The sequence below is a fragment of the Venturia canescens genome, chromosome 1 (genome assembly GCF_019457755.1).
Source record: "Venturia canescens isolate UGA chromosome 1, ASM1945775v1, whole genome shotgun sequence".
NCBI classification, from domain to species: domain Eukaryota; kingdom Metazoa; phylum Arthropoda; class Insecta; order Hymenoptera; family Ichneumonidae; genus Venturia; species Venturia canescens.
Window position 1 is genome coordinate 25,282,003 of NC_057421.1, and position 27,396 is coordinate 25,309,398.

At 36.1% G+C, this 27,396-nt stretch overlaps 4 protein-coding genes and 1 long non-coding RNA gene across 13 annotated transcripts; 2 read left to right on the forward strand and 3 right to left on the reverse strand.

Moving 5' to 3' along the window:
• Window positions 1-48: 48 nt before the first annotated feature.
• On the reverse strand, window positions 49-4,579 carry stck (LIM zinc finger domain containing stck). Of its 4 annotated transcripts, none has more exons than XM_043433922.1 (6): window positions 4,366-4,579; window positions 2,296-2,522; window positions 1,854-2,046; window positions 1,557-1,698; window positions 1,157-1,415; window positions 49-1,047 (listed from the first exon to the last, which is right to left on the reverse strand). In XM_043433922.1, the coding sequence occupies exons 2-6, from the start codon at window positions 2,510-2,512 to the stop codon at window positions 845-847; spliced, it is 1,014 nt and encodes a 337-aa protein (XP_043289857.1). In that variant the 5' UTR covers window positions 2,513-2,522; window positions 4,366-4,579; the 3' UTR covers window positions 49-844. The 4 variants fall into 4 exon arrangements, with proteins under 4 accessions (XP_043289857.1, XP_043289855.1, XP_043289856.1 ...); XM_043433920.1 differs by having other exon boundaries at window positions 3,912-4,579; XM_043433921.1 differs by having other exon boundaries at window positions 3,763-4,579.
• On the forward strand, window positions 3,044-4,828 carry LOC122419403 (uncharacterized). The gene is made up of 2 exons (XR_006262889.1): window positions 3,044-3,173; window positions 4,653-4,828. It is a non-coding gene; the product is annotated as an uncharacterized lncRNA (long non-coding RNA).
• On the reverse strand, window positions 3,657-8,706 carry LOC122419391 (laccase-2-like). The gene is made up of 8 exons (XM_043433912.1): window positions 8,572-8,706; window positions 7,913-8,341; window positions 6,812-7,086; window positions 6,226-6,564; window positions 5,957-6,110; window positions 5,649-5,867; window positions 4,589-5,363; window positions 3,657-4,107 (listed from the first exon to the last, which is right to left on the reverse strand). The coding sequence occupies exons 1-7, from the start codon at window positions 8,690-8,692 to the stop codon at window positions 5,005-5,007; spliced, it is 1,896 nt and encodes a 631-aa protein (XP_043289847.1). The 5' UTR covers window positions 8,693-8,706; the 3' UTR covers window positions 3,657-4,107; window positions 4,589-5,004.
• An 88-nt stretch (window positions 8,707-8,794) lies between these two features.
• ATP6AP2 (ATPase H(+)-transporting accessory protein 2) lies at window positions 8,795-14,025 on the reverse strand. 2 transcript variants are annotated; one of them, XM_043433917.1, is made up of 9 exons: window positions 13,862-14,025; window positions 13,547-13,671; window positions 13,227-13,457; window positions 12,675-12,989; window positions 12,234-12,326; window positions 12,017-12,085; window positions 11,380-11,634; window positions 9,948-10,056; window positions 8,795-9,851 (listed from the first exon to the last, which is right to left on the reverse strand). In XM_043433917.1, exons 1-9 carry the CDS (start codon window positions 13,902-13,904, stop codon window positions 9,772-9,774), a joined length of 1,320 nt encoding a protein of 439 aa, XP_043289852.1. In that variant the 5' UTR covers window positions 13,905-14,025; the 3' UTR covers window positions 8,795-9,771. The 2 variants fall into 2 exon arrangements, with proteins under 2 accessions (XP_043289852.1, XP_043289853.1); XM_043433918.1 differs by lacking the exon at window positions 11,380-11,634 and having other exon boundaries at window positions 13,862-14,023.
• A 63-nt stretch (window positions 14,026-14,088) lies between these two features.
• Vha100-1 (V-type ATPase subunit a family protein Vha100-1) lies at window positions 14,089-27,078 on the forward strand. 5 transcript variants are annotated; one of them, XM_043433908.1, is made up of 11 exons: window positions 14,089-14,104; window positions 14,589-14,846; window positions 15,326-15,631; window positions 18,154-18,266; window positions 23,404-23,530; window positions 23,624-24,013; window positions 24,160-24,925; window positions 25,097-25,320; window positions 25,457-25,670; window positions 25,773-25,944; window positions 26,063-27,078. In XM_043433908.1, the coding sequence occupies exons 2-11, from the start codon at window positions 14,730-14,732 to the stop codon at window positions 26,163-26,165; spliced, it is 2,532 nt and encodes an 843-aa protein (XP_043289843.1). In that variant the 5' UTR covers window positions 14,089-14,104; window positions 14,589-14,729; the 3' UTR covers window positions 26,166-27,078. The 5 variants fall into 5 exon arrangements, with proteins under 5 accessions (XP_043289843.1, XP_043289842.1, XP_043289845.1 ...); XM_043433907.1 differs by lacking the exon at window positions 14,089-14,104 and adding an exon at window positions 14,191-14,473; XM_043433910.1 differs by lacking the exon at window positions 14,089-14,104 and having other exon boundaries at window positions 14,482-14,846; window positions 18,181-18,266.
• The last annotated feature ends 318 nt before the right edge of the window (window positions 27,079-27,396 follow it).

Sequence of the window (27,396 nt, forward strand, 5' to 3'; positions counted from 1 at the left end):
GGAATACGTTTTTTTCTCGAGAATATGTTATTATATTAAATATCAGTGTTGCCATTTTCTTTCCGTATATATTTTCTTACGTTTTACAATCTTTCAGTTCTTACAAATAAATCCAATCGCAAGATTTTTCGCACAGGAAAGTCTACACTTTTCCTGGCTTCCGGTTGAATCTCTTTTTTGAACGAGCATTTTTTTCTTCTTCGTCAATAAAATATATTGGTCAGTTCGTTTGAATATTTATATCAAATGCAATAAAATGTGGACTTGAGTATCCTGATTATTACTAAGTCTAGAAGGCACGATTATCGAGAGACAATGTTAGAGACGAAGTTTGTTGGAATAACATACCAAAAGTTCATTATCGCTTACACAGACAACTGAATTGCTCACTACTTTACTGAAACTTAAAAATTAATTTTAGATGGAGATTCTTTTTAATCGCACATGACAAATCTGATGCAGTCTGTTTTTAAAAATTGTTCATAAATAGCCTTGTTCGAGTACTTTTACGAAAACTCGTTATAACTCGATCGGTACGAAATTTCATGATTGTATTTGTAACCGTATGAAAAAATTAGGTTTTGTACGTTTATCTTCGATGTAATGTACTAGTAAAATTATTCAGAGGTAGCCATTTGCTTTAAATCGGCAGTATTCGCTCATGTTGCACCGTTAACATCCATAATATGTAAATGTATACATACATAAATACACGTGTTTATAAAATTCGTTAAGTAAACAGAAATAATAGCATAGAAAGAATGATTTGTTACTTTGGTTATGATAATGCTACAATATACTTCCGAGACGCCCGCTGAGAGAAAAATTGTTGAAATTTGATAAATTATGAGGCTGGAAGTCGTTTGGGATTCAGATCGTACATGCGACGCATTCGTTTTTTCAATTCCTGTGGGAACTTTTCGTAACACTTTTTGCAGGCGGGCTTCAAATCGAACTCGAAGAATTTTGTTTTCTGATTCATTTTTTGGTCGCAAAATGCGCACGCGAAGTGATGTACGCACCAGGCTTTGTTCAGAGCGGTGAAAACTGGAAAAAAATCGGAATGGGTTACCACATAAATTCTCAATATCGTCGATTTTTTGTTTTGCCAATTGAGCTGCTATACAAAAAATTTCGTTTCAAAATAATTTCTTACCATCACCGGCAATAACTTGATTGCATACGAAGCATAAATTTCCGAAAAGTTGATGATAGTGAGTCTCGCAGTACGCCATTCCCTTCTTCTCATAATGACGGTGACCGAGGAATGGTTTTTCGCATTTGGCACATACGAAATGTTCGACGTGCCAGTGTTTTCCCAACGCTGTAACGACGCGTTCCTCGATCGGACGACGACAAGCTCCGCAAATTGGTATTCCCATTTTATCGTGACATCGCAGGCAGTAAAGTTCGTTCTGTTGACGATTAAATTATAAAATGGAAGCATGAAGAACTCTTTATATTGGGGCAGTATTGAAAATTATGCTCTATGAAAATCCATATTCAATTTTAATATTTAGTCCATTGCTTTCAGCCTTCATAAAATATCAGCCTACCATTTCATTGGCAGCATATCCCGGTCTTGATCGAACTTCCCTTGCATCCGAGTTTAATTCTATTCCACAAGCTGTACAATTGAAGTGATAAGGATGATACACTTCACCTCGAAAACGAAGAGGTTTGTCGTCAATCACTCCACTGAAAATCCATGATTATTGTTAATACTTTCATTTGAATAATTTTTTGTCATGCTAATATAATTATTTTCTATTTAATAATTTTGAATGGTTTTTACTTAAATAAAATTGAAGGATTGAAATAGGAAAAGTAAATCAAGAGAAAGGTTTACGTACTGGCACTGGTGGCAAATGTGTTTTCCAAGGGCTCCAGCTTTAACGTGCGCATTACAAGTGTGACAAAGTGCTCTTCCCTGACATTTTATAAAACCAGCATCTGCTAATTCATTGTTGCACTCCTCGCACCTAAAACATCCTGGATGCCAATTCGCGTTCATCGCTTTGATCACACGACCGATCACGAATTCACCTGGAATCACAATTATCATAAGATATAGTTTGTGAATAACGCAGTAAAGTTAAAATCATCAATTTTTGTGAGAAAAAAACGCCAATTTTTTTGAAAATATTTAGTCAGTCCGGATTGCCTTGTTTTTTTCTAATTTTAACCACTTATCACAGACTGAGTCTGCTTAATCCATGAAAACTTATTGCGGTAATATAATATTGCAATGTAGAAACGTTACTGCATTCGAACGAGACGAGAACTACTGCTTACCGCATTTTCCGCAGCATGGAGCGAAAAGGACATGAAAATCATGTTCGCAATATTTTCGTCCTTCAAACTCGTAAAAAATACCCTCGGGAAACGGACGAAAGCATTGTGCGCAAACAAAGCACTGAGGATGCCACAATTCGCCATTGGAATTGACAATTTTTTCATGAGCTTCAAAGCCCTCCCTGCAGCGGGAACAGAACATGTGATCCAGTGACATTCCTGTAACACTGCGATAGCAAAAGTATATAAGATTATGGTTGTGGAAAAAAAAACCTGTGACGTTTCTCATCGTTAATTCATGCAAATACCCAGATTCAACCGTTTTTTGTATCTCATTGTTCTGTTCAACATAAACATTTGGTAAATTTCGAGGAGGTAATAACGGAGGTTCGCCCCACTCCTCCAGTTCTTCGTACACACCACCATCGTTATCAAGTGGCAATGTTTCTAGTGAGCATTGAGGTGAATTTTCTCGAGAATTCTTTCGTGAATTTGCTTTCCTCCTGAGATATAATTCACTGGTCGTCAGCGATAACTGAGAAAGTGACATGGGGAATGGACTGATTGTATTTTTAATCATGTTTGTCAATTTTTTACTAAATTGAAATCAAAACCCCATCTAGTATCACTGAGTATTTCTCCTCTCTAGGAGGCGATTTCTGCCCTGTTCTTTCTGCAACTAATTTCAACAACCTCACAACTGCTGCTTGCCGATAAGCTATCAGTCTTTGTGTATACAATAGCAGAGAGATAACATTGGCAGGCAAGGAGATAAGAATAAAACATTGGTTCTGGAAATTGAGATCACACTATTATTACACTTCCGAACTTGCTGTCACAAATTTGTTCAATGCATTTGTGGATCAGCTAACTTTTGTGTAAGTTTTTTCACTTCCGAATTCTTTCATCCAACGATATTCTTAATACTTTTTATTCATGCCAATATAAAAAATATCTAGCACACAATCATATATATTAGTTAATCAATCGATGATACTTCTTGATACTGAAAAATATCTCCTAATTCAAGAAAAAACAGTAATTGTTTATTAGAATGAATTTACAAAAAAACATACGATCAAACCTTTTCATCTTTTTTTAATCACCAAAATGAGATTATTCATCAGACAGATCAATTCAATGATTGGAGATTGATGGCAAGGAATTCAGAATGAATACGAATGCAATTAGAAATCAAAAACACATCAAAAGAACAGTCTGTTGATTCATTAAATGTAAATATTTATGAAAAATGGATAAAGGTTGTAAAATGCTGAAAAAGGCTCGGGCTGACTTGAACCTTCAGCAGCCAGTAGTAAAAAAAAAAGCATGTAATATATTTCCCAAAAATCCCTGGACAATTAAGGCACAAAGAGAATTTTTTATTAAAATGGTACAATAAAACTGCTTTATAGGTTAGAATTTTGACATTGTAGACAGTTATTACATTGTAAAATAATTATTTACCGTATTTTCTCAAAATAACGTTAATATCGAAGGTTAAACAGACAGTAAACAAAAAAAGCATCAGCGAATTAGGCAACAGGAAATTACACGAAGGGCGTTGTTGTGGAGTCATTTCCAAAAATAGAATGAGAGCAATCGTCATCGCTTACCCCGGCATATTTACGTTGCACTAAAAACAGTTTTTTCTTGAAGGTTGATAGTAGAAGAAGAGTTGTAACGAGAATAAATAGTCCCTAAAATCGAAGGGGTATGCTTTCGTGTTTATTATTTAGTATCTTCTCGCGATTTTTTCAGCTCAGGAGTAGGAGACACTTTTTTCAATAATTTTCGATGCTCCCGTTTTCTCTGCAATAAAAACGATCAGAACACTGTATGAAAATGTGTAACGAGACTTGCATTTCGATGACTCTCCGAAGTATACAAGCACATTACACACTCAATATCCCACCGTTCTTTCGCCCACTAACCTTTCGCTCGTATATGGGCACGCATCAAGGATAAATACTTAATATAGCCATGACACCGTTAACCACAAAATAAAAAAAAAGACAAAAGTTCAGCAGATAAAACGGTTCGACTAGATTCTCGAACTTTTGACGTTACCTTCCGTTTTCTCCAAATAAAAAAAGGAAACTAATTTCTTCGCTATCAGTGCTTTCACATAACTTTTTAAAAAGTTTTTGACAATTACTATCGGATACTTCACACGCTGTGGAATGGAGTAACGTGTATATATATATATAGTAATAATATTACTGGTCGCACACGCACGCGACGACTATATAAAGTTTATTTTTTCCTTTTTCTTAGTATTTCTTATACACACCCGATTATATGATTTGGTGAATCTGACCGGAAATGACAGCCATGATGAATTTTTATGATTCCAGAAAGTCCACAGAGGACGCCTCAAGACTTCAAAACTCCATATCCTCTTTGTGAATACGTAAAAATTCGGATCTGTTCGTAAATGTTTAATCGACCTTAACTGACCTCCAATTGAGGTGAACGATTTTTCCTGAAGTCTAAATAACAATTTACTGGAATAAATACCATTTAAAAATGAGTTACATGAATAATTTTATCTATGAAAATTCTCGTAGTTGGCGTTTACTTTTTTTTTTCTCATTTTCTTCACTCTCTTTTTTTCACTAATTTTTTTTCAATTGATATTCAATTACGAAATCCTGGAATTCATAACCAATAAAGTATTTAGCTGAAAAGATCTGCGTGATTCATGCCTTAAAGAGAACAGTCGTTTCTACCACATCTGGGGAAATCCGGAGGTGGCTTAATCATTTCCCTGCTGTCTCCAACTTGGAGCACAAAACCCATTCCCATTTCCACATGATTAGCGATATGACAATGAAAAAACCAATATCCTGGATTCGTAGCAATGAATCTGACGATGGTGAAGCCGCTAGCCGGTACACCGACTGTATCTTTTATTGGACCTCCTTCTAGTCTTTTCGATATCATTCCAGCTTCATTGGCTCTCTTAACCATCTCCAGAGAACAGTTGGAGCCTACAGTTTCCATGGATACGACCCGGTAGTCGTGACCGTGCAGATGCATCGGATGGTCTTGATTCCTTATCGTACCTAAAATAGTACAAACATTTACTTTACAAATAAGCTTTGTTAGAAGACACAAAAAAATTATATTCTCTAAAAAATATATTAAAAAATGGCGTATCGTAAACAATACAATTCACAATGATGACGTTACAAATCGACGTTTAGTTTTTTTGGGCTTCGAGTTGCTACCTGACTTCGAAAGATTTACGAAAATTCGTAAAAGTGATTTCGAAAAATGGATATTTGATCGGGTGTTTGCATGTTTTTCTGCAACGAAAATTGAACTATTTTTAATACCGAATGACTTACTGGTATCGACGAAAACTATTTCTACCAAACTGTCTTTTTTAACACGATAGATTATCGGACACGAGCAAAATTCGTAAACGCAATCCTTGTTCGAGTCATCACTCTCCGTGCAGTACATATCGCTCGTCAAATATTCGTGTTCCGTTAACAGAGGTAGAGGAGGGTATTCGAAACTTAAATTATTGATTTGTGGATAGGGGCCAGGAGCGAAATACGAATCTAGAAAAAAACAAAACAAATGTCTGAAACTTTTCGAAGAAAATATGCTTGAGAAATCGAACTTTTCCATTGGTGTCAAAGGAACCCACCGTATTGATTGAAAGAAAAAGCAAAGTAAAAAGTGTGATTCGGGGTTCCTGACACGTCCTGACCCCTCGGACTTCCAGTGTTGCTCAAATCCGATACTTTGAATATTGTATTGTTCGTATAATCGTACCTATCTACTTGTACTGGATTCAAAAGCTGAAACAGTAAATGAGAAGATCAATATAATAATTAACAAGGAGAAGAATCGATTAGTCAAGTTCGTACTCGATTTCTATCAAGTTTACTGTATCTTCTTATAAATTAATCTCACCACTCCGGATCTCATAGCATCGTGATAACCAGTGCCACCCTGGGGTTCTGCAACTATCGAATTTCTATATCTGAGAACGGCTAATTCCGAGACTTGAACGCTGTCAGTTTGGCAATCACCCAATCCTCGATATCTTATCCAATAATTGGCAGGCTTTTCTCCAGTGTGGAGTACAAAATCGTAGCGTTCACCGCTATTTATGATGAAAGAATCGACCAGAAGAGGCGTAAAAGTACCAGTTTCGGAAGCTATCATTAGAAGTTTGTGATCGTCTATGGAAATTTGCACGGGGCAATATACAGCACTGTTGAATATGACCCTGAACCGATATCTGCGCCCCTGAAACAAATAAAAAATTTGTGAATAAAACTTTCACTAAAAATGAAAAATATTAGAAAATCTTAATCCAATTGCTTGGATTGAGACTTCAATTGGTGGGCAGTCTCTGTACGAGATAGTAAGTTCTATAACTTGGTTCCGAATTAAAGGATTTTATCTTGTAAAACGATAAACGAGTGTAACAATATTTATAATGAACAAACCCAACGGTTTGATACTTCATTTCCATCGAGTGCATCACACTTACTGGGTCGACTTCGAATACTTTTCTCGGTGTTTTGTATATCGTATCGTTATATTTTATTTCGGCCCCGGAGGCTAAACCGTTGATGAGTAAGCCGTAACCCGAGACTTTAGTATTCCTGTGGAGAGCGGTGGCCAATCGAAATGCTGTTGACGAATCATACCAATGCCAGACGATCATCACATGTTCGGCTAGATCGTAATCGTAGTATTTCGATAAAGGATCGTTTGCCTTACGGACGATTAAGCTCCCGTAAAGGCCATCAGATTCCTCGAAACCTTCAAGATAAAATTCAAGGTAAAACGATATCAGAAGTGCGATAATTCCATTTTTTCTCCATCTCGATTGATGATATCTTGAAAACGAGTCTAGAGTTGATTTATTTACGAAGGATATGGCTCCTCAGGAATTGCAAGTCTTCTTAGCGAGATCAAGATTCCCTTGGAGTTTAGTCGCTATTAAACAGTGTAAAATTACATTTTTGGTAGAATTTTTGAATCCGCTACATTTACTTTCACACGACTACGAAAATGCTCATTTTTGAAGCTTTTGAACCACCGAAAACAAACAACATCATGTGATTCATCTTTTTCCCCCGAACACACTTGACTCAAATTACCCACAAGTTTTTACTTACTCCAATTACGTTTCGAGACGGTCCTTTTACCTCCTTTATCTTATGAGTGATTCGTAACTTTCATGCAATTCTACGCGCAGGGAATTGAACAAATATCGATGACCATGAGTTTTATAAACTCTTACTGATCGAAATACAAATTTTCATATGAATAAAATAATTTTTGCTTGTGTTTTAAAGTTCTACCAGAGAGTACTCAAGTTTGGTGCTCAATCAAATTTCCGGAGCGTGAAAGTGCCGTAATTATTGTAAATTATTACAATGTTGATTTTGAAACATTGTTCACCTGTCGTGTCACAATAATAAATTTACATTTACAATTTTCGGTTCAGTATAATAAAAAACTTTTCGCCAACTTGCCCAGCGTTTACCGTGAATTTCATGTTAATAATTGCTGTTAAATTCTCTCTGGAAAACAAAAACGGCGAGAGTGACCAGTATTTAGTTTACTTTCGTAACAAACTCACCGATGTGAGAGTGCCAGATATGTGTGCCAGCAGGCGATGCAACGAAATCGTAGGTAAATGTATTATGCGGTGGTATAGGACATTGAGTTACGAACGGTGTGCCATCCATATAGGGAGTTCCGACTTGATGAATACCGTGCCAATGAATCGTTGCACTCTCGCTGGTAAATGCGTTAACAATTTTAACACGAATTCTGTCATTTTTGCATACTTGGATGCTCGGTCCAGGCATCATTTTATTAGCAACTGTGATTGGACGCACGTAGCCACCGGCTGATACACATCCATCACGAAAACAGTCGTTTTCGTTGAACGGACAATCGCGACAGGCGTAGCTCATCGAGGTGTACTGCGTCAAGGTAAAACTATAGTTGCACGTCAAATTTTCTCCAGCTTTGCATTCTCGGTAACACGGATGTGAGCTCCCACCTGTTAAAATCAATGTTTAGTTAATATTTGCGCTGCTGTGAAAAATAATCAACAATTTTCTTCTTTTTTTTTTATATTTACATAAAACTGATTTTACGACATTGTTTTTAACTGAATTACGTCCAAGAGGAGTAGAAACGAAATTAGTTCACAATATTTATGATAATAACTGGTTGAGCCTTCGTAGACTCGATGGTACATAAAGAACAATTTTCGCGTGAACCACTCACCAACCAATTCTGGATTTCCATTATATTTTGCCAATGTTTTAAAGCGAAACGATTCAAAGGATTCGGCGACACGGACAAACAAGTAGAGCCCAAAAATAAGCACGATGTCAGAGACCTTCATTTGGAAGTCGCTTCGAAACGGAATGAGCAACGCGAATTGAATCGTAATGTTTAATACTGCAATAATATAAGAGATTTGTGAAAAGCAATGAGACTCGAGTGCTTCCGTTCGATCGTATCGTAATCTGTATTTTTATCCACCCACTCCGATTGATGTACATTTTTGTTGCTGTTTTGTATTATTCCTTATATGTATGGAACACATTCGAAGTGCCGAAGAATCAATAATGTTATACGATCTTACAAGATAATAATTGGGGCACGAAAAGTAATTTTGCAGTCATTATTGACCTCACAGTTGCACCATTTTATCGAATGTAACTGACTTCAACATTATTTGTTCGAATATTTAACCTCCGAGACGTATTCAGACGTCTCTTTAAGGAGTTTTCTGGATTTTCAGCATTCACACCAATTAATACACGCGCTCATGCTATAAAGCTCCGGTAGGGGCTCATTAATTTTCTAATATATTATCCTCCCGTGTGTTGACACATCGGGTATAAACAATGTGAATATTAGAGTATAGGATTTACAATCTTTAACGTAAATTATCTATACAACGATTGGTAGCTCTATTATGTATTTATGTACAGGATTCCTTTTTATTTGAATGCCGCACACTGGATGCACTTCAAATAGGCAAGATTTGGATGAACACTCGCAAAACTGAGAAAATCATGAAATATTCAGTGACCGATTGTCTCCGTGACAACATTTTTTAAAAATCGGTTCCAGAATTTTTCAATAACTCTTTTGCTCTAAATATGCCTATTCGAATGCTCAGCGCGTGGCGCCAATGACCCTTCCAAATCCTTTCTGAATTTAGGCGATCGATATTCATTGACTTAATTAATAATAAAAATGTACACAGAAAAATGCGAGTACGTTATTGAAGTTGTGCATTTTGCTGTTCGCAAACTCTTTCGTCGCACGTTCAAGAGACGAGACGAAAAGATAAACAAAAACGAAGACAGCCTCGCGTAAGTTCCGCGACCAACGGATTGGAATAATTAAAAAAAAAGAGCCAAAATAAACAACTCGGAATGATCGACGAGTTGAAAATCCGTTATTCGTTGTTTAGTTGTCTTTCTTCATGCGAGTCGATGTCATCCTGTAGATGATGGAATCACGGCCAGGATCCATGTCAGCAATCGTAACTACGGAAATTCATTAAAATGCTGTAGAATCGAGGAAAATTGTATGTTTTTGTTTTTGTTTTTTTTTCAAAGTGATTTATTGGATACTGTACTTACTGCAAATTGCCAATAGCGAGAAAAAGAATATGACGCCGAACCACAAAAAGATATTGAAGATAGCCGGATAATATTCGCTGTACTTCTTGCCCAAATTAAAGTCCTCCATCTGAAATCATTCGGTAATAGTTTTAGACTTACAATAGTTTGTTCATCGACACCAACTATCTACAAGATTTTTTATGCTGTATCAAAGAAGATTCAAGTATAATATATGCAATAAGATAAACAAGCTCCAACATAATCGACAATCAGAAAATATCAAAATTACAATAAATAATACGCTCATGAGTAGCTGCAAGAAGATACTTTTAATTTACGCTAAGACTTCATGCTTTTAGCGTTTTGAGAACGAATAAAACACGTTCCTCAATCAAATATTTCATTGGATCAGAATGTTGAACCTGCAATTAGTCAAAAATATAGTAAAATTGAGCTACTTCTGAAATTCTACGAATACCAATCATCAAAAAACGAAAATTTTGATAAACTATGAAGATTTTCTATAAAATATTCTCCAACAAAAAATTATGCATTGTGTTTTTTCATTGCGTCAATCGAATTTCGTGATTTTTTTCCGATGCTTGAAAATGTATTTGGAATATTTTCTCTTTTCAACTTTTTTAAAAATTGAACAAACAAGTAGTAGTAATTTTGAAGATGTTTCGATTGGACGACTCAACATCGTGAATTTCGAATTCCGCTAGCGTTCAATGAGTTAGTAAGTCAAAGAAATGAAGAAAAAACCAATCCGCGAATATTCAAAACTATTCCACGAGGTCAAGAGATTAATTCTACGAGGCAAAAAAATATTTCGTCATCCGTTGAAAAGTCGAAAGACTAACCCGATACGATAAAATAAAAATTTGATTATCCGTTGAAAATTTATTCTTTAAATAATTTTTCTGCATTAGCGAAAAATTGAGCGGTTAAAACGATTTTTTAAGGAATCAGCTCCTTCCTTGTCTTATAAGTTCTTTTATCTCGTTCTAGAGCGGAAAGGATGGAAGACGTGCGTCAGGAATGCTTAAAACCTACTTTTAAATAGCCAATACATCCTCGATTAAAATTTCAATATAGGGCGAGCGGTCAAAGTAATAGAAAAACAAATCATCGATCATGCAAACAAAAGCACATGCAAAGATCGAATGAGGAGAAGCAAGTCCATATATGCTACAGAAAGAAAGAATTGTGCTGACAAGAAATTGAACCAGTGGATTGGACTGGTTTTAGTAAATAAAAAAGCCTTTTGCAGAGAAGTAATCAAGCTGTCAAATTAAGTAGTTCTGCTAGTATTGTTTTATAATTTCGCAATGGAGAGTATCGGGCATTAATGGGACCAAAGAGAGTACACGTGAAGTGTGTAGTATTTCATCTTTGTATGTTTTTTTTTTTAAATCTTTTTTCTCATTGATTTTTTCTTCAACGATACCTTAAATGGTCTGTTTGTGTTCTCTGTATTAGATTGTTCATTGTTACGTGTCGAATTTTCCAGTTCGAGACTGGATTTAACGGTACTACTTTCCCTAGCCTCGTTAGCCTCGTTGCCTGTATTTTCACTTCTCTCCTGCTCGTAGTTCTCGGTTACCGACGGGCTCTCGTCCGATTTTTTTAAACTACTACCCTCGTCGATCGTCCTCGTCTTCGCTTCTTCATCCTCATTTTTCTCAATTTCTTCTTCATCATTCTACAAAATATTCGGGTCGATTTTTTGTTGTTGTATTATGTTGATGAAAAAAAAATTCTGTTCACCGAGTGTCGACAAAGTTTCATGGCAACTATAATGCAGAATAAAACGTTAAGCTCGATGACTAAGTGAATTGAGAGATCCTTCGAGGCGACGCCTTGTCCTCGTGCTTGATTTCTTTTTTCTCACACGTCAAATTACTTCCTCGGTGACTATAGAACAATCGTTAGATTATGTGCTCTTTATGGCATGCACAAAAACTACTCCATAACTTAAAACATTGGGGAATATTGAATTATTCATTTAGTTTTCTTTCACAACCATTGCTTGGTTATTTAGTTATTTTCAAAGCCGAACAACAAGCATGCGGTGTTAGTAATACCTTAATGCTGTCAATGACAGGTGTCGATGATGTATTCTCTGTTGCTTTTATATTTTTATCGTTATCGTCCTATAAAAATTTTTTTTATAAATCTTTGCCATTTTTTTCAAGTGTTGAAACAAACGATTGCCTCAACACTTTGCCTGACAATTTCCTTTTCATTATTACTTCTTTTAAAAATTTGTACCTCGGAGAGTTGAATTTTTTTTATACTGACCACTTTTGCGTCTTCCCTCCTCTGTCGGGAAAGCTCGGCCGCTCGAGTGTTACGCACTTTGCTCACATCATTGGTGAAAGCCGCGATGACCGTCTGAAAAAAAAATCGTGTAAATTGAAAGGATTTATTTTTTCGATACTATTACAAATTTCATCATAAAACCATAAATATTAATCTCATTTTATGGCTATTATACTTTATTTCATAGCTGTAATGTTCATTAAAGAAAAAAAGCAAAAGAGAAATGTTAAACGGAAAAAATGACGAGTTTTTTGAGATAAATATAACTATTTGACTGTGCACTGTAGACTTGGCACGAGAAATCGAACAAGGAAATCACTCAACAATTCAGATTATCAATAAAAACTGAAAAATTAATTAAACATAAATTATCAGAATGAAATTGGTTCACTGTCCCCAAAAACTGAACCAATTTTATACCTTGTTTTTGTAACCTTTTCTAAAGGCTTCGGTAACATTGCTGATAGCCTGGTTGAGAACTATGAGAGCTTCTTTCACAGCTGCAGAGTCCTTGCCGTATGATTCGATCAGTGGTTGCATACCAGAAACAACGAGCCAATAGACATCAGATTTTCCATTGGCAGAAACATCTGAAGGAACATTCTTGGCAATGGCATCAAGAAGCTTTATTTCCTCGAGTATCTTGCGGTCCTCGTCATTCTTCAAACTCAATGCGCTGAGGCTGCCTTCATCAATTGGTGTGGGCTTCAATGTACCCAGAGCTGATTCACCGAACTATCAATAAGCAGTTCCATTAGTATTGACATTCAACTTATAAATAATAAAGTAAATTGGGCAAAACACTCGGTCACTAGCCATCTACCAGTGGTCGAATCTGTATTAACTATTTATTCCACTTTGCATTATATTTTCAATCACCACTTTGATATAAAATCGAGTAACATCACGAACCAACTTTTTGTTTGAATTTTTTTGTAGTGGATACGATAGAATTCAAACTATTAAGCTTACCGCGTCAAGTCCACCTGCCATCCGAATTCTCACTAGCTTATTATCCTTGCTACGATCTTCAACAGTTCCACTGACGCCTTGCCAAGTGATTTCTTCGATCTCATCGTCGTTGAGTTTGAAAACTTTGCCTATTTGGGAATCAAGCTCTTGGATGCCTTCAACGACAATGACAACAACAGCTTCAGGAAGATTGAAGGGAGGCTCGATTAGGAGACCAGACCAAGGTCTCGACTTGTGAAATAAAAAATGAAAGATAATGAGCAAAAAACATGGAAGATGTTAGAATTCATGTTTATCTGAAAATTTGTCATTAAACTTACGGGTGTGATGGTGAAACCGAGAACAGACGTGAAAACGTCTCTCAAAAGGCTCTGGTTGATGGGTTCCTCACCCGTGAACACGACATTATCAGGACTATACAGAACAGTGAATTCTGCCGCAAAAACTAAAACAAACAACAAAGAAAAAACCGTCAATCTTCGTTTGAACGCAAAATACATTGCAAAAAGAAGTTCAATTGTTTCTGAAAAACGCCACACCCCCGCAACCCTCGGTCACGCGAGTATGACAAAAACAATGTAAATATTCATTTGAGTTTTGAATTACAAGAGAGAATTAATTCAAAAGTGAATTACCAGTGGCCACTGTTAACGTTGCCCATAAAATTGAACGTAACATTGTTGTTCCTATTTTTTTTTATATATTCACCAGGAACTCGCGAATTGACAATCGGAGTACTAAGTACTTCTTCCCCCTAACCCAAGAAGAGAAACCCGTGTACACCTTTGATCATATGACAAGCTAAATTCTCAAAATTGCCACCAGATGTCTCCGCAGTCTGCCTGAAGTACAAGAAGCATTCCGGGCATTCCTCCTCGGTAATTAGTATATTCATTTGATTATTAATCAATTTAACAACAGTTGCGAATAAAATCTTCGTAACTTTTTTTTTCATACGAAATTTTATACACCGATAATTTATATCCTGCTTTCCTGTAATATTTACAACACACCTTCTAGTCATATGACACGATGGAAGTTCCGTGAAATTGCAGGTGGCGCAATTGTAACCTTAAATACCTCGTGATATGTTTTCTCGGTTTTCTCTATCGATTTTGTTTGCCAGTACAATATAATACATACCAGTGTATATTTAGTTTCATACGAAGCTTCATCTCTGTGTGACATGTTGCGTGAGTGTTTGTATATGTATCGAAGTAGCAAGTAGCAAGACTGAGCAAGACCCTGTGAGTACTCGATCAGTTTTCGCGACCAAAAGTCAGAGGAGTGAGCGTTATCTCTTTCGTGTCTCCTTCAACAAACATTTTTCCTCTATAACTTTTGGTCTCTATTTATTCTTAGAGGGATTTCACATTCTCATCTTATTCGGTTAAACTACACAAGAGACAGAGATATTGAATTGTGCAATGATAACAGGAAGAGTTCGATCGTAATATTCTATTTGGATGAAAAGTAAATCCGCCCAAACGGACAAAAAAAAAGATGGGTTCCCTGTTCAGGAGCGAGGAGATGACCTTGTGTCAACTCTTCCTGCAGAGTGAAGCAGCGTATGCCTGTGTTTCCGAGCTTGGAGAACTCGGCCTTGTACAATTTCGAGACGTGAGTTTAATCCTAGGAATATATTTCATTTTTCATTGAGGTTGTGTCATGTAGATTATAGTTTAACAAAAGTGGGCGTTATTTACACTTGTCTTTCTGTTCGATAATTGTTTGATACAAATTACATTTATCTGCATTCGTTTAAAGTAGAATCTTACTGTTTATAAACTGTTCTAATTCATTGAATAATGATCTATTTGTTATTACAATGAGAAAAAAAATTTTTAAACTCATCCAGTCAAATAAAATGAAATTTTTTCCTTAACCATATTGTTTCTTTAACTTGTTTGAACCAGAGGTAAGAATAAAAATATTTGAATTTCAAATAAGAATTTACCAATTCCTCAATTTCTGATTTTTCCATTGCTTTTGAATTTAAGAGTACAGAAATTATACACATGTTTTGGAAAAATAATTTTTTCTCTTCAGCAAAATCAGCTGTGCTTGTAATGAGTAGTTCTCTATAAATAAAATTTCAGCTCAACCCAGATGTAAATGCCTTCCAACGAAAATTTGTCAATGAGGTGCGTCGCTGCGATGAGATGGAACGCAAGCTACGCTACCTGGAGAAGGAGATCAAAAAAGATGGTATACCGATGCTGGATACCGGTGAAAATCCGGAAGCTCCTCAACCCAGAGAAATGATAGATCTTGAAGCAACTTTTGAAAAATTGGAGAACGAACTTCGAGAAGTCAACCAAAATGCAGAGGCGTTGAAACGCAACTTTTTGGAACTTACAGAACTCAAGCACATACTGAGAAAAACTCAGGTCTTTTTTGATGAGGTAAAAAGAAATTGAAACAATATAGTTCGTTAGATATTCGTAAATAATGGGATTTTCAAATTGTTTTTTTTTTTTTCTTACTTTAACAGGAAAATGATACTTTTTAACAAAATTTTTTACTAATTAATTTCGTTGATAAGAGTTTTTAAGCGCAATAATCGGTTGCAGAGCGCTAGTAACGTATTCCTAACAAAAAAAAGAAGGTTATTCATGCGAAAAAGAATTTACGAATCAAAAAGAAAAGCTTATTGATCTGTTAATCGGAGAAACTTACTTTTTATAAAATCACGGTGCAACAGCGTTGGGGAATGATCATTGCAATGATTTTTTGCATTCATCGTCGCCTGTTTGACCGCTGAGACAAGAGAAAAGCAAACATGAAAAAATACATATTTTAATTATATCCAAATGCATGAACATTGGAGTTCGATTCTCAGAGCGCTTGATTTTAAACCATCTCTTTGCATTTGCTTAGAAATTTTTTGCGCGAATGATAATAGGCACTTACCACCACCAAATTTCATTTAATCAATTTGACCCAGAGTGCAAAAACAATAAATATTAATCTATTAATCGTCCTAATTTATCGAGTCAAAAAGCAGAGAAAATATTTTTTCTATCAAGATTTCAGTACCTGTGTTCCATTAATGACCAAATAAAAACGAAATGTTGAGTGATTTTTTTATAGGGAGTACTACTTAATGTGTTAGTGTTGCCGACTAACAAAAGAGTTGCGGTTATAAGCAACGAACACAAGTCACTCGCTGTGCTCTGTCTCTCCCTCTTACATCTCTCTCACCGCTTTTCCTCGTGAAAAGTTTTATCCTTTCGTTCGAAAATACACTGAGGAATCCTCCGACGTAAGTACATATTGTACATCAACAGCTTCCAAATCTCAGGCTTTGAAAAAAAAAAAAAAAAAAAAAAAAAAATAATTCGAATGTTTGACTAATATACCGTTTCAGTTGCTTTCATCTATTTTATGTTCTCTCTCCTTCCGTATGCATGAGCATGTCTTTCTCAAAATAAATTTCTGGTCTTTTGAATTTCTCTGTTGCTCTTCAATATATTATCGACTTGTTGCCAATTTGAAACTTCAGTACTTAGCATGTACAGTTTAAAGCCTCAATGGTTTTATTTTCGTTAATCCTACAGAGGCTTCGATAAGCATGCTACTTTTATCATGCACGCAATTTCTCATACTTTCTTCCCTTTAACTGTGACTGATGATTATCTTTACACTCTGATGCTCATATGACGATCATTCATCGAATGACACTCGCGATTATTTGATCTTATCAGGAACATAAACACGAGTTCCCAATTATCGGAATGAATCAACGCCCCATTTATATCTGTATCCATCATTTTTTCGTCTCACAAATTTATCGTCCTTTTCATTTGATGTATTATATAGATTCGAGTGCACACATTGTCGTTTATATATGTAGATTTTTTTCTTTATAGCGGATTTTATATATACATTCAATCGCTTCACGACTCTGATAATATTTTATGCTCTCAGTATTTTTCTTTCTTCCCTTAGAAAAAGGAATTTTTCCCCTGTACACGTAATTCATAGAATTATTTATAAACGTCGTAGACGTATTTATCGTTTTTTTTTTCATGTCGCATCAAAAAGTGTGAACCCATCAGAAATTTTGGCTTAATTCTGTGAGGACGTAGTAAAAAAATATTTCTCTGCAGTTAACACAGCACAATTCTCGAATCGAAAAACAAATATAGCATTGATGGATAGAATTGTTAAAAACACGGGTGGCTGGGGACTCGTAAAGTTGGCAATGAGTGTCCAATACCAGAGCTCGTCATTGCGTAATGTTAACACATTCATTTAGCTGGCTGTATGAAAGAGAGAATATGCGAGTAGAATTGGAAAGGTGGTGTGCCAAATATTGCTCACAGCTGTGACTCCAGAGTCATAGAGCCCCTCCTTGGCAGGAGGCCCAATTTACATAACTCAATGACGAGCGTTGACAGCTGAAAAAATAAAACATTTATTCCATTGAAAAATCGATGTTGAATATTCGATAGTTAATCAGATATTTATAATATTTTTAGTAGAAGCATGCAAAAATGTTGGTGTATTATTATTATTATTATTATTATTATTATTATTATTATTATTGTTCAATGATGGGTGTATTAACGTCGGACTAATATTAGTTGTAGACATTTTTCTCGTCCGTCAATCCATATACGATTTGATTTATTATTTTTTATCTCTAATGCAATTTTGTTTTCTGTAGCACAATGTTGAATATCCGTAGCTGAGATTTGTACACACTTTATCAAAATATCTCTCAGACATTATACAAGCCATTGACATTGAAGCTGAAAAATGATGAAACACTACGGTTACAATGAAAAACTCTTATCGATAAATGTACAAAAGAAAAAAACGTGGATTGCGGATACCAAATAGTGACATACCGGGAAGAGAGAAAAAGAGAGATCGAGAGAAAGACAGAGCGAATCGAGGGGTGACGTGTGTTTGTTGCCAGGCTGAGCATGGAGGTGTCGTGTCGCAGATGGCAGACCCAAGCCGTGAGGAAGAGCAAGTCACTCTCTTGGGTGAGGAGGGCCTCCGCGCTGGCGGCCAGGCTCTTAAGCTCGGGTAATTAATTGTGGAGTTCCTCTCAACAACAACGACAAAAACAAAAAAAAAAATAAAGGAAATATCGACAGTGCAGAAAGCAATAAGTTTGATCAGCGTTTACGAAATTACAACGAAATCAAATTTCTTTCGAGATTGTACTAATTTATGAAAGAATTGATTGGATTCGTATCAATCAATTTTTAACGGGTTGTTTTTCTATGAAAACTCATGAGCCTGATATTAATTTTTAACCAATCAGCATGTGGATTATGGTGTCAGAATAGTCTGACGAACCATCATTTCATTGTTCACAGTTACATTAGTTTGACTACTGCACTCTGCACTGTAACGGGCAAAAGAAATTGTGTTCGAACGAGAATCCCAAGGCCGCAATAGAGAAATTAATCTTGCATGTGATAGATTTTACTATTTGAATCACCAAACTTGCACAAACGTGAATAATGCACTATTCGAAAAAAAATGGGATTCTCGATCGGCGACACTTGGGGGGGGGGGGGGGGGGGGGGAAGGGAAGAAACTATGAAAAAAGGCGAATGACTTGAGATGGATGAATCCATCGATCAGCTAGGCCATTGTAGGAGATCGCGCGATGTGCTTTCTTCGTGCACAATCACCTTGCCCATCTAAAGAAAATACTTCGCACCAAATATAACTGAAAATAATAAGAAAAAAAATTGAGGAAAAAATCATCCAATCTCTTTGGCAACCTTGCTAGCAGCTCCGGGCTAAATTATTTATTTTTATTGTTTTTCACGTTCTCCAACGATCAGCAACATTTATTAGGAAATGCACCGAGCCGCTTTTGTTGTATTTTTTTGTCTTTTGGCTAAAAAAAAAAACAAAAATTTGAAAATTAGAAGGCACGATAAGCCAGTGTTTTCTATGGTTTACAGCACCTCTACACTGCAGCAGACACCATAGGAGCTCACTATAGGAATCCCCTAAGGCAAGGCTGTGTTTCGAAAAGTTATTTGCAGTTTGCGCCATTTTATCTGTTTTTTTTTTTTCTCGTTTCATTATGATTTTATTTTTGGAATAATTCCGTTTTTTTTTATCTTTAATTGCTCGATGTGATTTGCCTGTAGCTGTTAAACGAGCTCTTACGCATATATACGTTGCTGCGCCCGGAGAGCAATATTTTTTAACGTAGTTCTAATGAAAAAAAAAAAAAAACTAGTTCAATGATTAATTCAAAGTTATACGAATAAACAAAAAAACAGATTCGACTGTATATTATTGTGAAATAACAAATATTTTTGTACATTCGTCCTAATGCAACAATTTAATAACAATTAAATCGTAATTTTTCTACTGTTTACCAATGATTTTGAGGTCGCGAATGTAAAGGACATCTCTGAAAATTTGTATCGAGCAACGAAATTCTGAAAATGAATTCCCGAAGAAAATAGTGTAGCTGCACTTTTTTGCAGCCTTGTCAAATTGGAAAATTTTCGATTTTTTCGTCAAAGGTACTTTATTACGTATAGACACAACATGTCGTGTAAATAACATAAATGATGATGGTGTGGCCATGGGTATGTATTATTATACGAAAACAAATGTACTTCTATTAACATTGAATTCCTGTAAAGCACGCAGCTAGCTTTTGTCTCCTCGAAGGAAAAACGATCCACTGAGAAATTTTTCATAATTTTCTAACTGACTTAAACGATGTTGTCAACTCGTTTTTATTTTGGTCAAGAGAAATTTGAGAAGGATTGTTCTTCTTTTCTGCGTCGACAGCGCTCTCAGTGCTTGCACTGCACTCTGCCTGACTTTGAATTTGCTTGCTTGCTTCAGCCATGTTCTTTTTGTGCGTTTGCGTTTTTTTTTTTTTTTTTCTTTACATTTCTTGTTTTTTATTTTTTTCAACACCGTTGAGCACACACTCATTGAGCACATTCAAGAGGAACTCGACACATTGGAATACAAAACGTCAACGAAAAAAACTCTGATTCGTAAATTATTTAATACTGTGTCATGAAAATAAGAGTGTCATGAAATCTTATGCTGTGACGTCAGTCAAAGATTATTGATAATATTAGGGGACGCAGTATTTATTTGTATACCAGGAACGATAATTATTCTTTTCGTATTGGGAAGGTATATGATTTAAATAATTGCAGAAGCTGTCATCGTATAAGTAGAAACGTAGCGGTTAACGTATCCCAACATCGTATAATTTTGTTTGTTTTTTCTATTTGTATACGAAACCCCCTGAATCTTGAAACTTTTGTAATTTGGTTATGCCCCCAGTAACAACTTTATTTTCAGATCGAAATAAGCGAACATTTGATAAATAAGAATTGCCATGATTCTTGTAAATTTATTATTTATTAGCACCATCGACTTTTCTACACGTGTAAAAACAACAGAAACAACAAACAAGAAAAATAATATTTCGGGAATTTATTGTCCAATATATGTAAACGTTGAAGAAAATAATGAATACGAAAACTCAGTGGACTGAGTAAGTAGCTGCATTAACCGTTTTGGCAATTCGTATTTAGAGTGTGGTGAAATAAAAAGAAAAACAAAAGAATCGTCGTTCATTCAGAGACGATATAATAAAATATTTGGAAAAAAGGTACAAAATGAAAAAAACCGAGCTCACACGCTTACCACACTCGTGCAAATTTGCATTTGGACGTTTTCAAAACGTTTTTATTTCATTCATTAATGTATAGAATTAATCTTACAACGAGACTTTTTAGGGGTAACAATTTCTCAGTAATTGATTACATTTTGTTTTACACTCATTTTCGTGGGTGCAGATTTGTACTAGTGCGGTGTCCACGGGTTAGTCTCTGAATGCGTACGATAAAGATTTTTTTGATTTCCATTTGCACGCACATTGGAAATAAAATGAAAATAAAAATAACCATTAAACGGCGCACCGATTGCAGAGTGTGGCATTTTTTCTTTTCTCGATTTTTGAGCATTGTGGTACGTCGTCTAGTGTTGCTAATGTTGGTTGTGTCTTGTCTGTTGTGTCGTCAGCAAGAGCACGCAGGCTTGAACCCCACCGAGTCCATGACACGCGCGTTGATTAGTGACGATAATATCGCTCGCCAGTCTGCCCTTGGTCCTGTCCAATTGGGGTACGTACCTAGAGTGACCTCCTTCACTAGCTGCACCTTCAAATCCTCTCCGAAACAAGACAAACCGATCGACCCTTCACCCCTTCTCTTTCTCTCTCTCTCTCTTTTTAGCAACTGCTTCAACAACTTTCTCTAACTAACAATTTGGTTTGACAAATTACAATAAAAGAATATACTTGCGAATTTGTCGCCAACTTTTTGGGGGAAAGAGATGAATGCTCAAAATTTTACGATTCTCATTTCAATAAGCATTTTATTCCCACTTCAATGTCGTTATCTTTGGCCAGCAACAATATTATTATTGGAAATTATAGATAATGTAAACTTTCAGTACACCAATGCGATCTCGGGGTAAGAAGTGAATTTTGACAGTATTTTGTGAAAACCCATCGAAGATATTTCGTTTGCGATATTCTTTAAAGTCGTCCAGAACAATATGAAAATATTTTTCTTTTCATTTATTCAAATCTTTGTAAAAATTACACGAAATTTATCGCTTGTTTGTCTCTTGAATGTCAACAGAAATATAATATATCATTTATAATGTGAATACACCGGAAGCTAATGTAGACGGAATCTCAATGGTGGAGACTTGGAAAATTGTAAAAAAAACATTTTTCATCTTTCAAATTTTCATTTTTTAGTCGCAAAAGAGGAATAATTGTTGTAATTCATTCAATAATATTGTAGAATTACCATGAAACAGGAACCTCCATAAATATTATGCGACTTTGATCAAATTTTTAAATCGTTCGTTTTTTTTTTTCTGGTATTATTTCGATTGATGTGTAATCTGTAAACACTCCTGTGACGTTTTACGTAACATTTGGAATGCTGCATCGAAAAACCCATCCTTTCACAGTTGATATTCCAATGAAATAACGTTGAGAATATAATTAGAAAAAAAATGACAAACATTCTGCATAGTATTCTCGTTAAATTTACGATACACATAAAACCATGAAAACTCGATACAACAAAATCACGTAAAACAGTTTATCCATCCTTTCGAACAGAATCACTCGTTGTTGCAATTTTTTTTCCTTCCTTTCATTATATTCACACCCTTAAAAATCATTCGAATGAATAAGGTTTTTTCTCACAAATTTTGGGCACCACCATTAACAACGACCTTTTTTTTTGAAAATATTTTGGACACTCTGAACAGCAACTTCATCCACAAGCTCGTAACTCTCCGTTTACCTGCATCCGTTTAAAAAACCGTAGTTTAATGAGTTTTCTCAATGACATTCAATTACACGCATATACGTATGCACATATAAATATATTTGCGTGTATTGATATATATATATATATATATTTATATATGCAAATGAGTGAGCAAATGTTTGGTTCGGTGTTGTTGATTGTCGAAAAAAAAAAAACCACGGAGAATCCCTCGCTCTCTTTTTATTTGACTTTTCCGTATGATTTTACCGTTTGAGCATCTTTCACAATACAGTGGTACATTGAGTAGCAATAATAAATGTCAATGACACTATAAGAAGGTATGTAAAATGACCATGGCTACAGAAATCATCATTATTTGAATGAGCGTCTATTTCTTATTTATGTTTAAACCATTTTGTTTTATTCTCGACAGTCCCGCTACGGAATAATCGTCCATCCGCGGAACGAAAGAGATTTTTAATGAGATAAATAATAATAAGAGAAGATAATTCGATTTTCGTTCTTTGGGTTCGATCGATACAGATTGAAAGAGGATCAAGACGAAAGGTTCATTCGTCTCTCTTTGTTCAATTGAGTGTTAGGCTTTGATGGAGTGTGTTTGCGAGTTTAGAGGAGAGAGAATCAATGCGAGGATTCAAATATACGATCCGATATCCGTTTAACGAGGTGCTGATTTTTTTTTTTCAACGTTATTAACTGTGTTAATACCCCCGTTTCCCCGGCCCCTCAATGAATGGAAAAAAGAAACGAAAAAGTATAAAAGCGTTGAAGTTAGCTAGGGTTTATGGATGTCGTAGCCTCGCGGTTTGACGTGACGAAATTCTAACGAAATTTATCAATAGCTTCGTCGCTGGAGTCATACTGAGGGAAAGGATCCCTGCTTTCGAACGGATGCTGTGGCGAGCTTGCAGAGGAAATGTATTCCTTCGTCAAGCTGAGATTGAGACACCTCTGGAAGATCCATCCACGGTATCGATATTACACCTTAAAACAATGATCTCTACGAGAAAACTGCGCGGAGATAATATGAAAAAACTCATTCGCTCTTCGCTCATTTCACAGGGGGACCAAGTCTTCAAATCCGTCTTCATAATATTCTTTCAAGGTGACCAACTGAAGACTCGGGTTAAGAAAATCTGCGAAGGTTTCAGGGCGACCCTCTATCCTTGCCCGGAGGCACCTGCCGATCGTCGTGAAATGGCCATGGGCGTGATGACGCGCATCGAGGACCTTAACACTGTTCTCGGACAGACACAGGATCACCGACATCGCGTACTCGTTGCTGCTGCCAAAAACATCAAGAATTGGTTTGTCAAAGTTCGCAAGATCAAGGCTATCTATCACACGCTCAACTTGTTCAACTTGGACGTCACCCAAAAGTGTCTCATCGCAGAATGTTGGGTTCCTGTTTTGGATATCGAAACTATACAGTTGGCTCTACGGCGTGGAACTGTAAGAAAACACTTTCAGTCGTTCTTTTTTACTACATTTATTTATTTTTTATTTTTTTTATTATCGATAAAACAGAAGAAAATTGCACTCTGAATTCTGGACATTTTTTTTCGTCTCATCATAATTTGTATTATTTTGTTCTACAGGAACGCAGCGGAAGTTCGGTTCCACCGATATTGAATCGTATGCAAACGTTCGAGGATCCACCGACGTACAACCGTACGAATAAATTTACGAAAGGTTTCCAGGCTCTGATAGACGCCTACGGTGTAGCCTCCTACCGAGAAATGAATCCAGCGCCGTACACGATAATTACTTTTCCATTTCTCTTCGCCGTCATGTTCGGCGATACGGGCCACGGTCTCATAATGTTTCTCTTCGGTGCCTGGATGGTACTGAAGGAAAAACCATTGGCGGCTCAGAAATCGGACAACGAGATTTGGAACATCTTTTTCGGCGGTCGTTACATCGTTTTTCTCATGGGTCTATTCTCTATGTATACCGGATTGATATACAACGACGTATTTTCAAAGTCGCTCAATATCTTTGGCTCCTATTGGTCGGTTAAATACGACTGGAAAACGATGCATGGAAATAAAAATCTTCAATTAGATCCGAACACCACGTCATACGTTGGGTATCCGTACCCAATCGGCATGGATCCGGTGTGGCAATTGGCAGAGAACAAAATCATATTTCTCAATTCTTATAAAATGAAAATTTCTATTATTTTCGGCGTTATACACATGCTGTTCGGCGTCACTGTTGGCCTCTGGAATCACATGAACTTCAAGCGTTCCATGAACATCATTTGCGAGTTTATTCCTCAAATCGTATTCCTCAGTTTCTTGTTTCTCTACATGGTTATTCTCATGTTCATCAAGTGGATTAAATTCGATCCGAAAGAGCAAGGTGAGTTTTATTCTTACGTTTTCATTCAATTTCTGGCCAACTTGGACGTTTTTAAGAGCAGAGAACTTTCAGAAAATGATAAAACAATGTTTCAAACGCACCATGAATTTCGAAATTTCGGAAACCTCGATTATCAAATAAAATAATAATTAAACAATTGTTTTTCCACAGATATCGCTTGGGGACCGTACTGCGCTCCGTCGATTCTTGTTACCTTCATCAACATGGTCCTCATGAACGAATCAAAAACGTTTTCTGGTTGCCACGAATGGATGTACGCCGGCCAAGGAGTTTTCCAGAGGATGCTCCTTGTTCTCGCACTCCTTTGCATCCCATGGATGTTGCTAGCAAAACCGATCATGATGATGCGCAGTCGGAGAGCACGTCATGTTCAGGTATTGAAAAAAAAAAAAAAAAAAAAAACAAACATCGTTTTAAAAATCATTGAACATTTCTTAAAAATCTTATTTTATTGAGATGCATCTTTCAATTTTTCTCTCAAACTTATGTTTCGAAACATTTTCCATTCAGTTGAACAATCATGGAACGGAAAACGGTGACGTTGAGGGTGGCCCAGGTGCCATTCAACAAAACCCGGATGCACCGGTCGCTCATAAAGAAGAGGAAATTGAAATGAGCGAAGTTTTTATTCATCAAGGTATTCATACGATTGAATACGTACTGGGGAGTGTTTCTCACACGGCTTCGTACTTGCGTCTCTGGGCCTTGTCGCTCGCCCATGCGCGTAAGTTTATTTATCTCCAATGAAATTATTTTTTTCACTTGCTGCAAACAGAATGTTTGTGCAAAGTTGGAATGCTGTACGAGCGGCTTCGTTGTATTTCAGAACTGTCGGAAGTACTGTGGAACATGGTGATGAGAAACGGTTTGGCTAGCGAGGGTCCGATCGGAGGAGTCATGCTCTGGGCAATTTTCGCTTTCTGGGCCGTCCTCACCGTAGGAATTCTTGTTCTCATGGAAGGCCTTTCCGCGTTCTTGCACACTCTCCGTCTCCACTGGTAAAAAAAAAGACAATTCAATTTCAAAATTTTGGATCAGTCCCCGTGAAACCACCGATCAATCGATCGATCCTTTATGAGTAATCATTGAAAGTTGACGTGTAAAATGCTTCCGCAGGGTGGAGTTCCAGAGCAAATTTTACGGTGGTTTAGGATACGGATTCACCCCGTTCTCCTTCGAAATAATTCTCGAATCAGCTCAGGCTACTCCCGAGGACTAGACGCTATTCGAGTCATAAAGACAAACATAGTTCGCTAAATTGCTGAGAAAATGAAATATGCACTTAAATTAGCCTCTCAGCTGGTATATATCTATTGGAATTCGTGAGTTTCTCTCTACCGGACGTGTCTTTTTATTTCATCTCTCGAACGAAAATAATCTCCATTTTCCCAACATGTAACTTTGGCTTCTTCAAAATACAATTTCCTCTTTACCAGACCGTTTAACCGTTATATTCCTCGGTTGAAAAAGAAAGTGAAAATTTAACGCGTCGTTAGAACGGCAGGTGCTTTTTTTACTTGTTTCATTCCGGATTTTTGATTTCGAGAGTATCGAATATTGAAGGAAAAACGAAGATAATAACTCTCTATTAAATGTAATAGTTATGCATGTATTCTGTTAGTCCGTTTGTTATTCATGAAAGCTGAAAGAGAGACAAGAGAATTTGAAGATATCGCGTTCTTTTTAAATCTATTAAATCAACTATTTACGAATCCGTAGCCTCTTGAATCAAGTTCTTGATGGACTAGAAAAAGGAAAATATAATGTTGTCAAGTTTGCTGCGACGAAGAGTGAAGGATTCTTTTGTAGACGATAGCTTCAAAAATTGAATTAAAAAATACATTTTTCTCGTAAACAACCCTTAGAAGAAAAGATAATTGTTGCTGACAATCTAAAATAAAAAAAAAATAAAAACAAATAATGGAATTCTTCGCTCGATCGCTATAGATCTGATGTTGTAGTGATAAAACTACTTGAAATGTTTAAAAAAAAAAAAAAACACATTGAGAATGTTAATCTATTGAAATATACATAACTATAAATATTTAATCTGTCTCTCGTGAAACTCCATGGCACTCTGTACTACTATATTATATTATTTCGATGGTATTAAAAGAAAAGAAAAAAACGAACCCTCATTAGTGAAAGTTGTTCTTTGCATACGCTTGTTTAACCTGAAAATCATTTTGTGGAGAAAAAAGCAAAAGGGTAAAAGACACGTGCATTTGGGAAGCTCCCAATATGCTTATTTCTCAAGCTTCGAATCGACTTTTCTCGTTTAAAAAATTTTGTTCATTATCCCCATGATTGTGGCACCTTAAAACCCATTTAATTGTTCTTAGCTAAGTATTTTTCTGCAGAAGCAGAGGGAGAACATTTTTTTTCTTTTTTCAAGGTATTCAAACGAATGACCATTTCCTTCTCATTGGAAAATTTATTTTGCTGAGGGC

Excerpts from the sequence above, each read along its gene's own strand:
- LOC122419391 (XM_043433912.1), bottom strand. The coding sequence starts at position 8,692 with ATGAAGGTCTCTGACATCGTGCTTATTTTTGGGCTCTACTTGTTTGTC. Across the intron at positions 8,342-8,571 it reads TGGAAATCCAGAATTGGTTG|GTGGGAGCTCACATCCGTGT; the intron begins GTGAGTGGTTCA and ends TGATTTTAACAG. Across the intron at positions 7,087-7,912 it reads TATCTGGCACTCTCACATCG|GTTTCGAGGAATCTGATGGC; the intron begins GTGAGTTTGTTA and ends TTTATCTTGAAG.
- Vha100-1 (XM_043433908.1), top strand. The coding sequence starts at position 14,730 with ATGGGTTCCCTGTTCAGGAGCGAGGAGATGACCTTGTGTCAACTCTTC. Across the intron at positions 24,014-24,159 it reads TGGCTCTACGGCGTGGAACT|GAACGCAGCGGAAGTTCGGT; the intron begins GTAAGAAAACAC and ends TTTGTTCTACAG. Across the intron at positions 25,671-25,772 it reads CTTGTCGCTCGCCCATGCGC|AACTGTCGGAAGTACTGTGG; the intron begins GTAAGTTTATTT and ends GTTGTATTTCAG.
- stck (XM_043433919.1), bottom strand. The coding sequence starts at position 2,875 with ATGATTAAAAATACAATCAGTCCATTCCCCATGTCACTTTCTCAGTTA. Across the intron at positions 1,416-1,556 it reads GATATGCTGCCAATGAAATG|AACGAACTTTACTGCCTGCG; the intron begins GTAGGCTGATAT and ends AATCGTCAACAG. Across the intron at positions 1,048-1,156 it reads TCAAGTTATTGCCGGTGATG|TTTTCACCGCTCTGAACAAA; the intron begins GTAAGAAATTAT and ends ATTTTTTTCCAG.
- ATP6AP2 (XM_043433917.1), bottom strand. The coding sequence starts at position 13,904 with ATGTTACGTTCAATTTTATGGGCAACGTTAACAGTGGCCACTG. Across the intron at positions 10,057-11,379 it reads ACACAAACAGACCATTTAAG|ATGGAGGACTTTAATTTGGG; the intron begins GTATCGTTGAAG and ends GAATGATTTCAG. Across the intron at positions 9,852-9,947 it reads CTCGCTATTGGCAATTTGCA|TTACGATTGCTGACATGGAT; the intron begins GTAAGTACAGTA and ends GAATTTCCGTAG.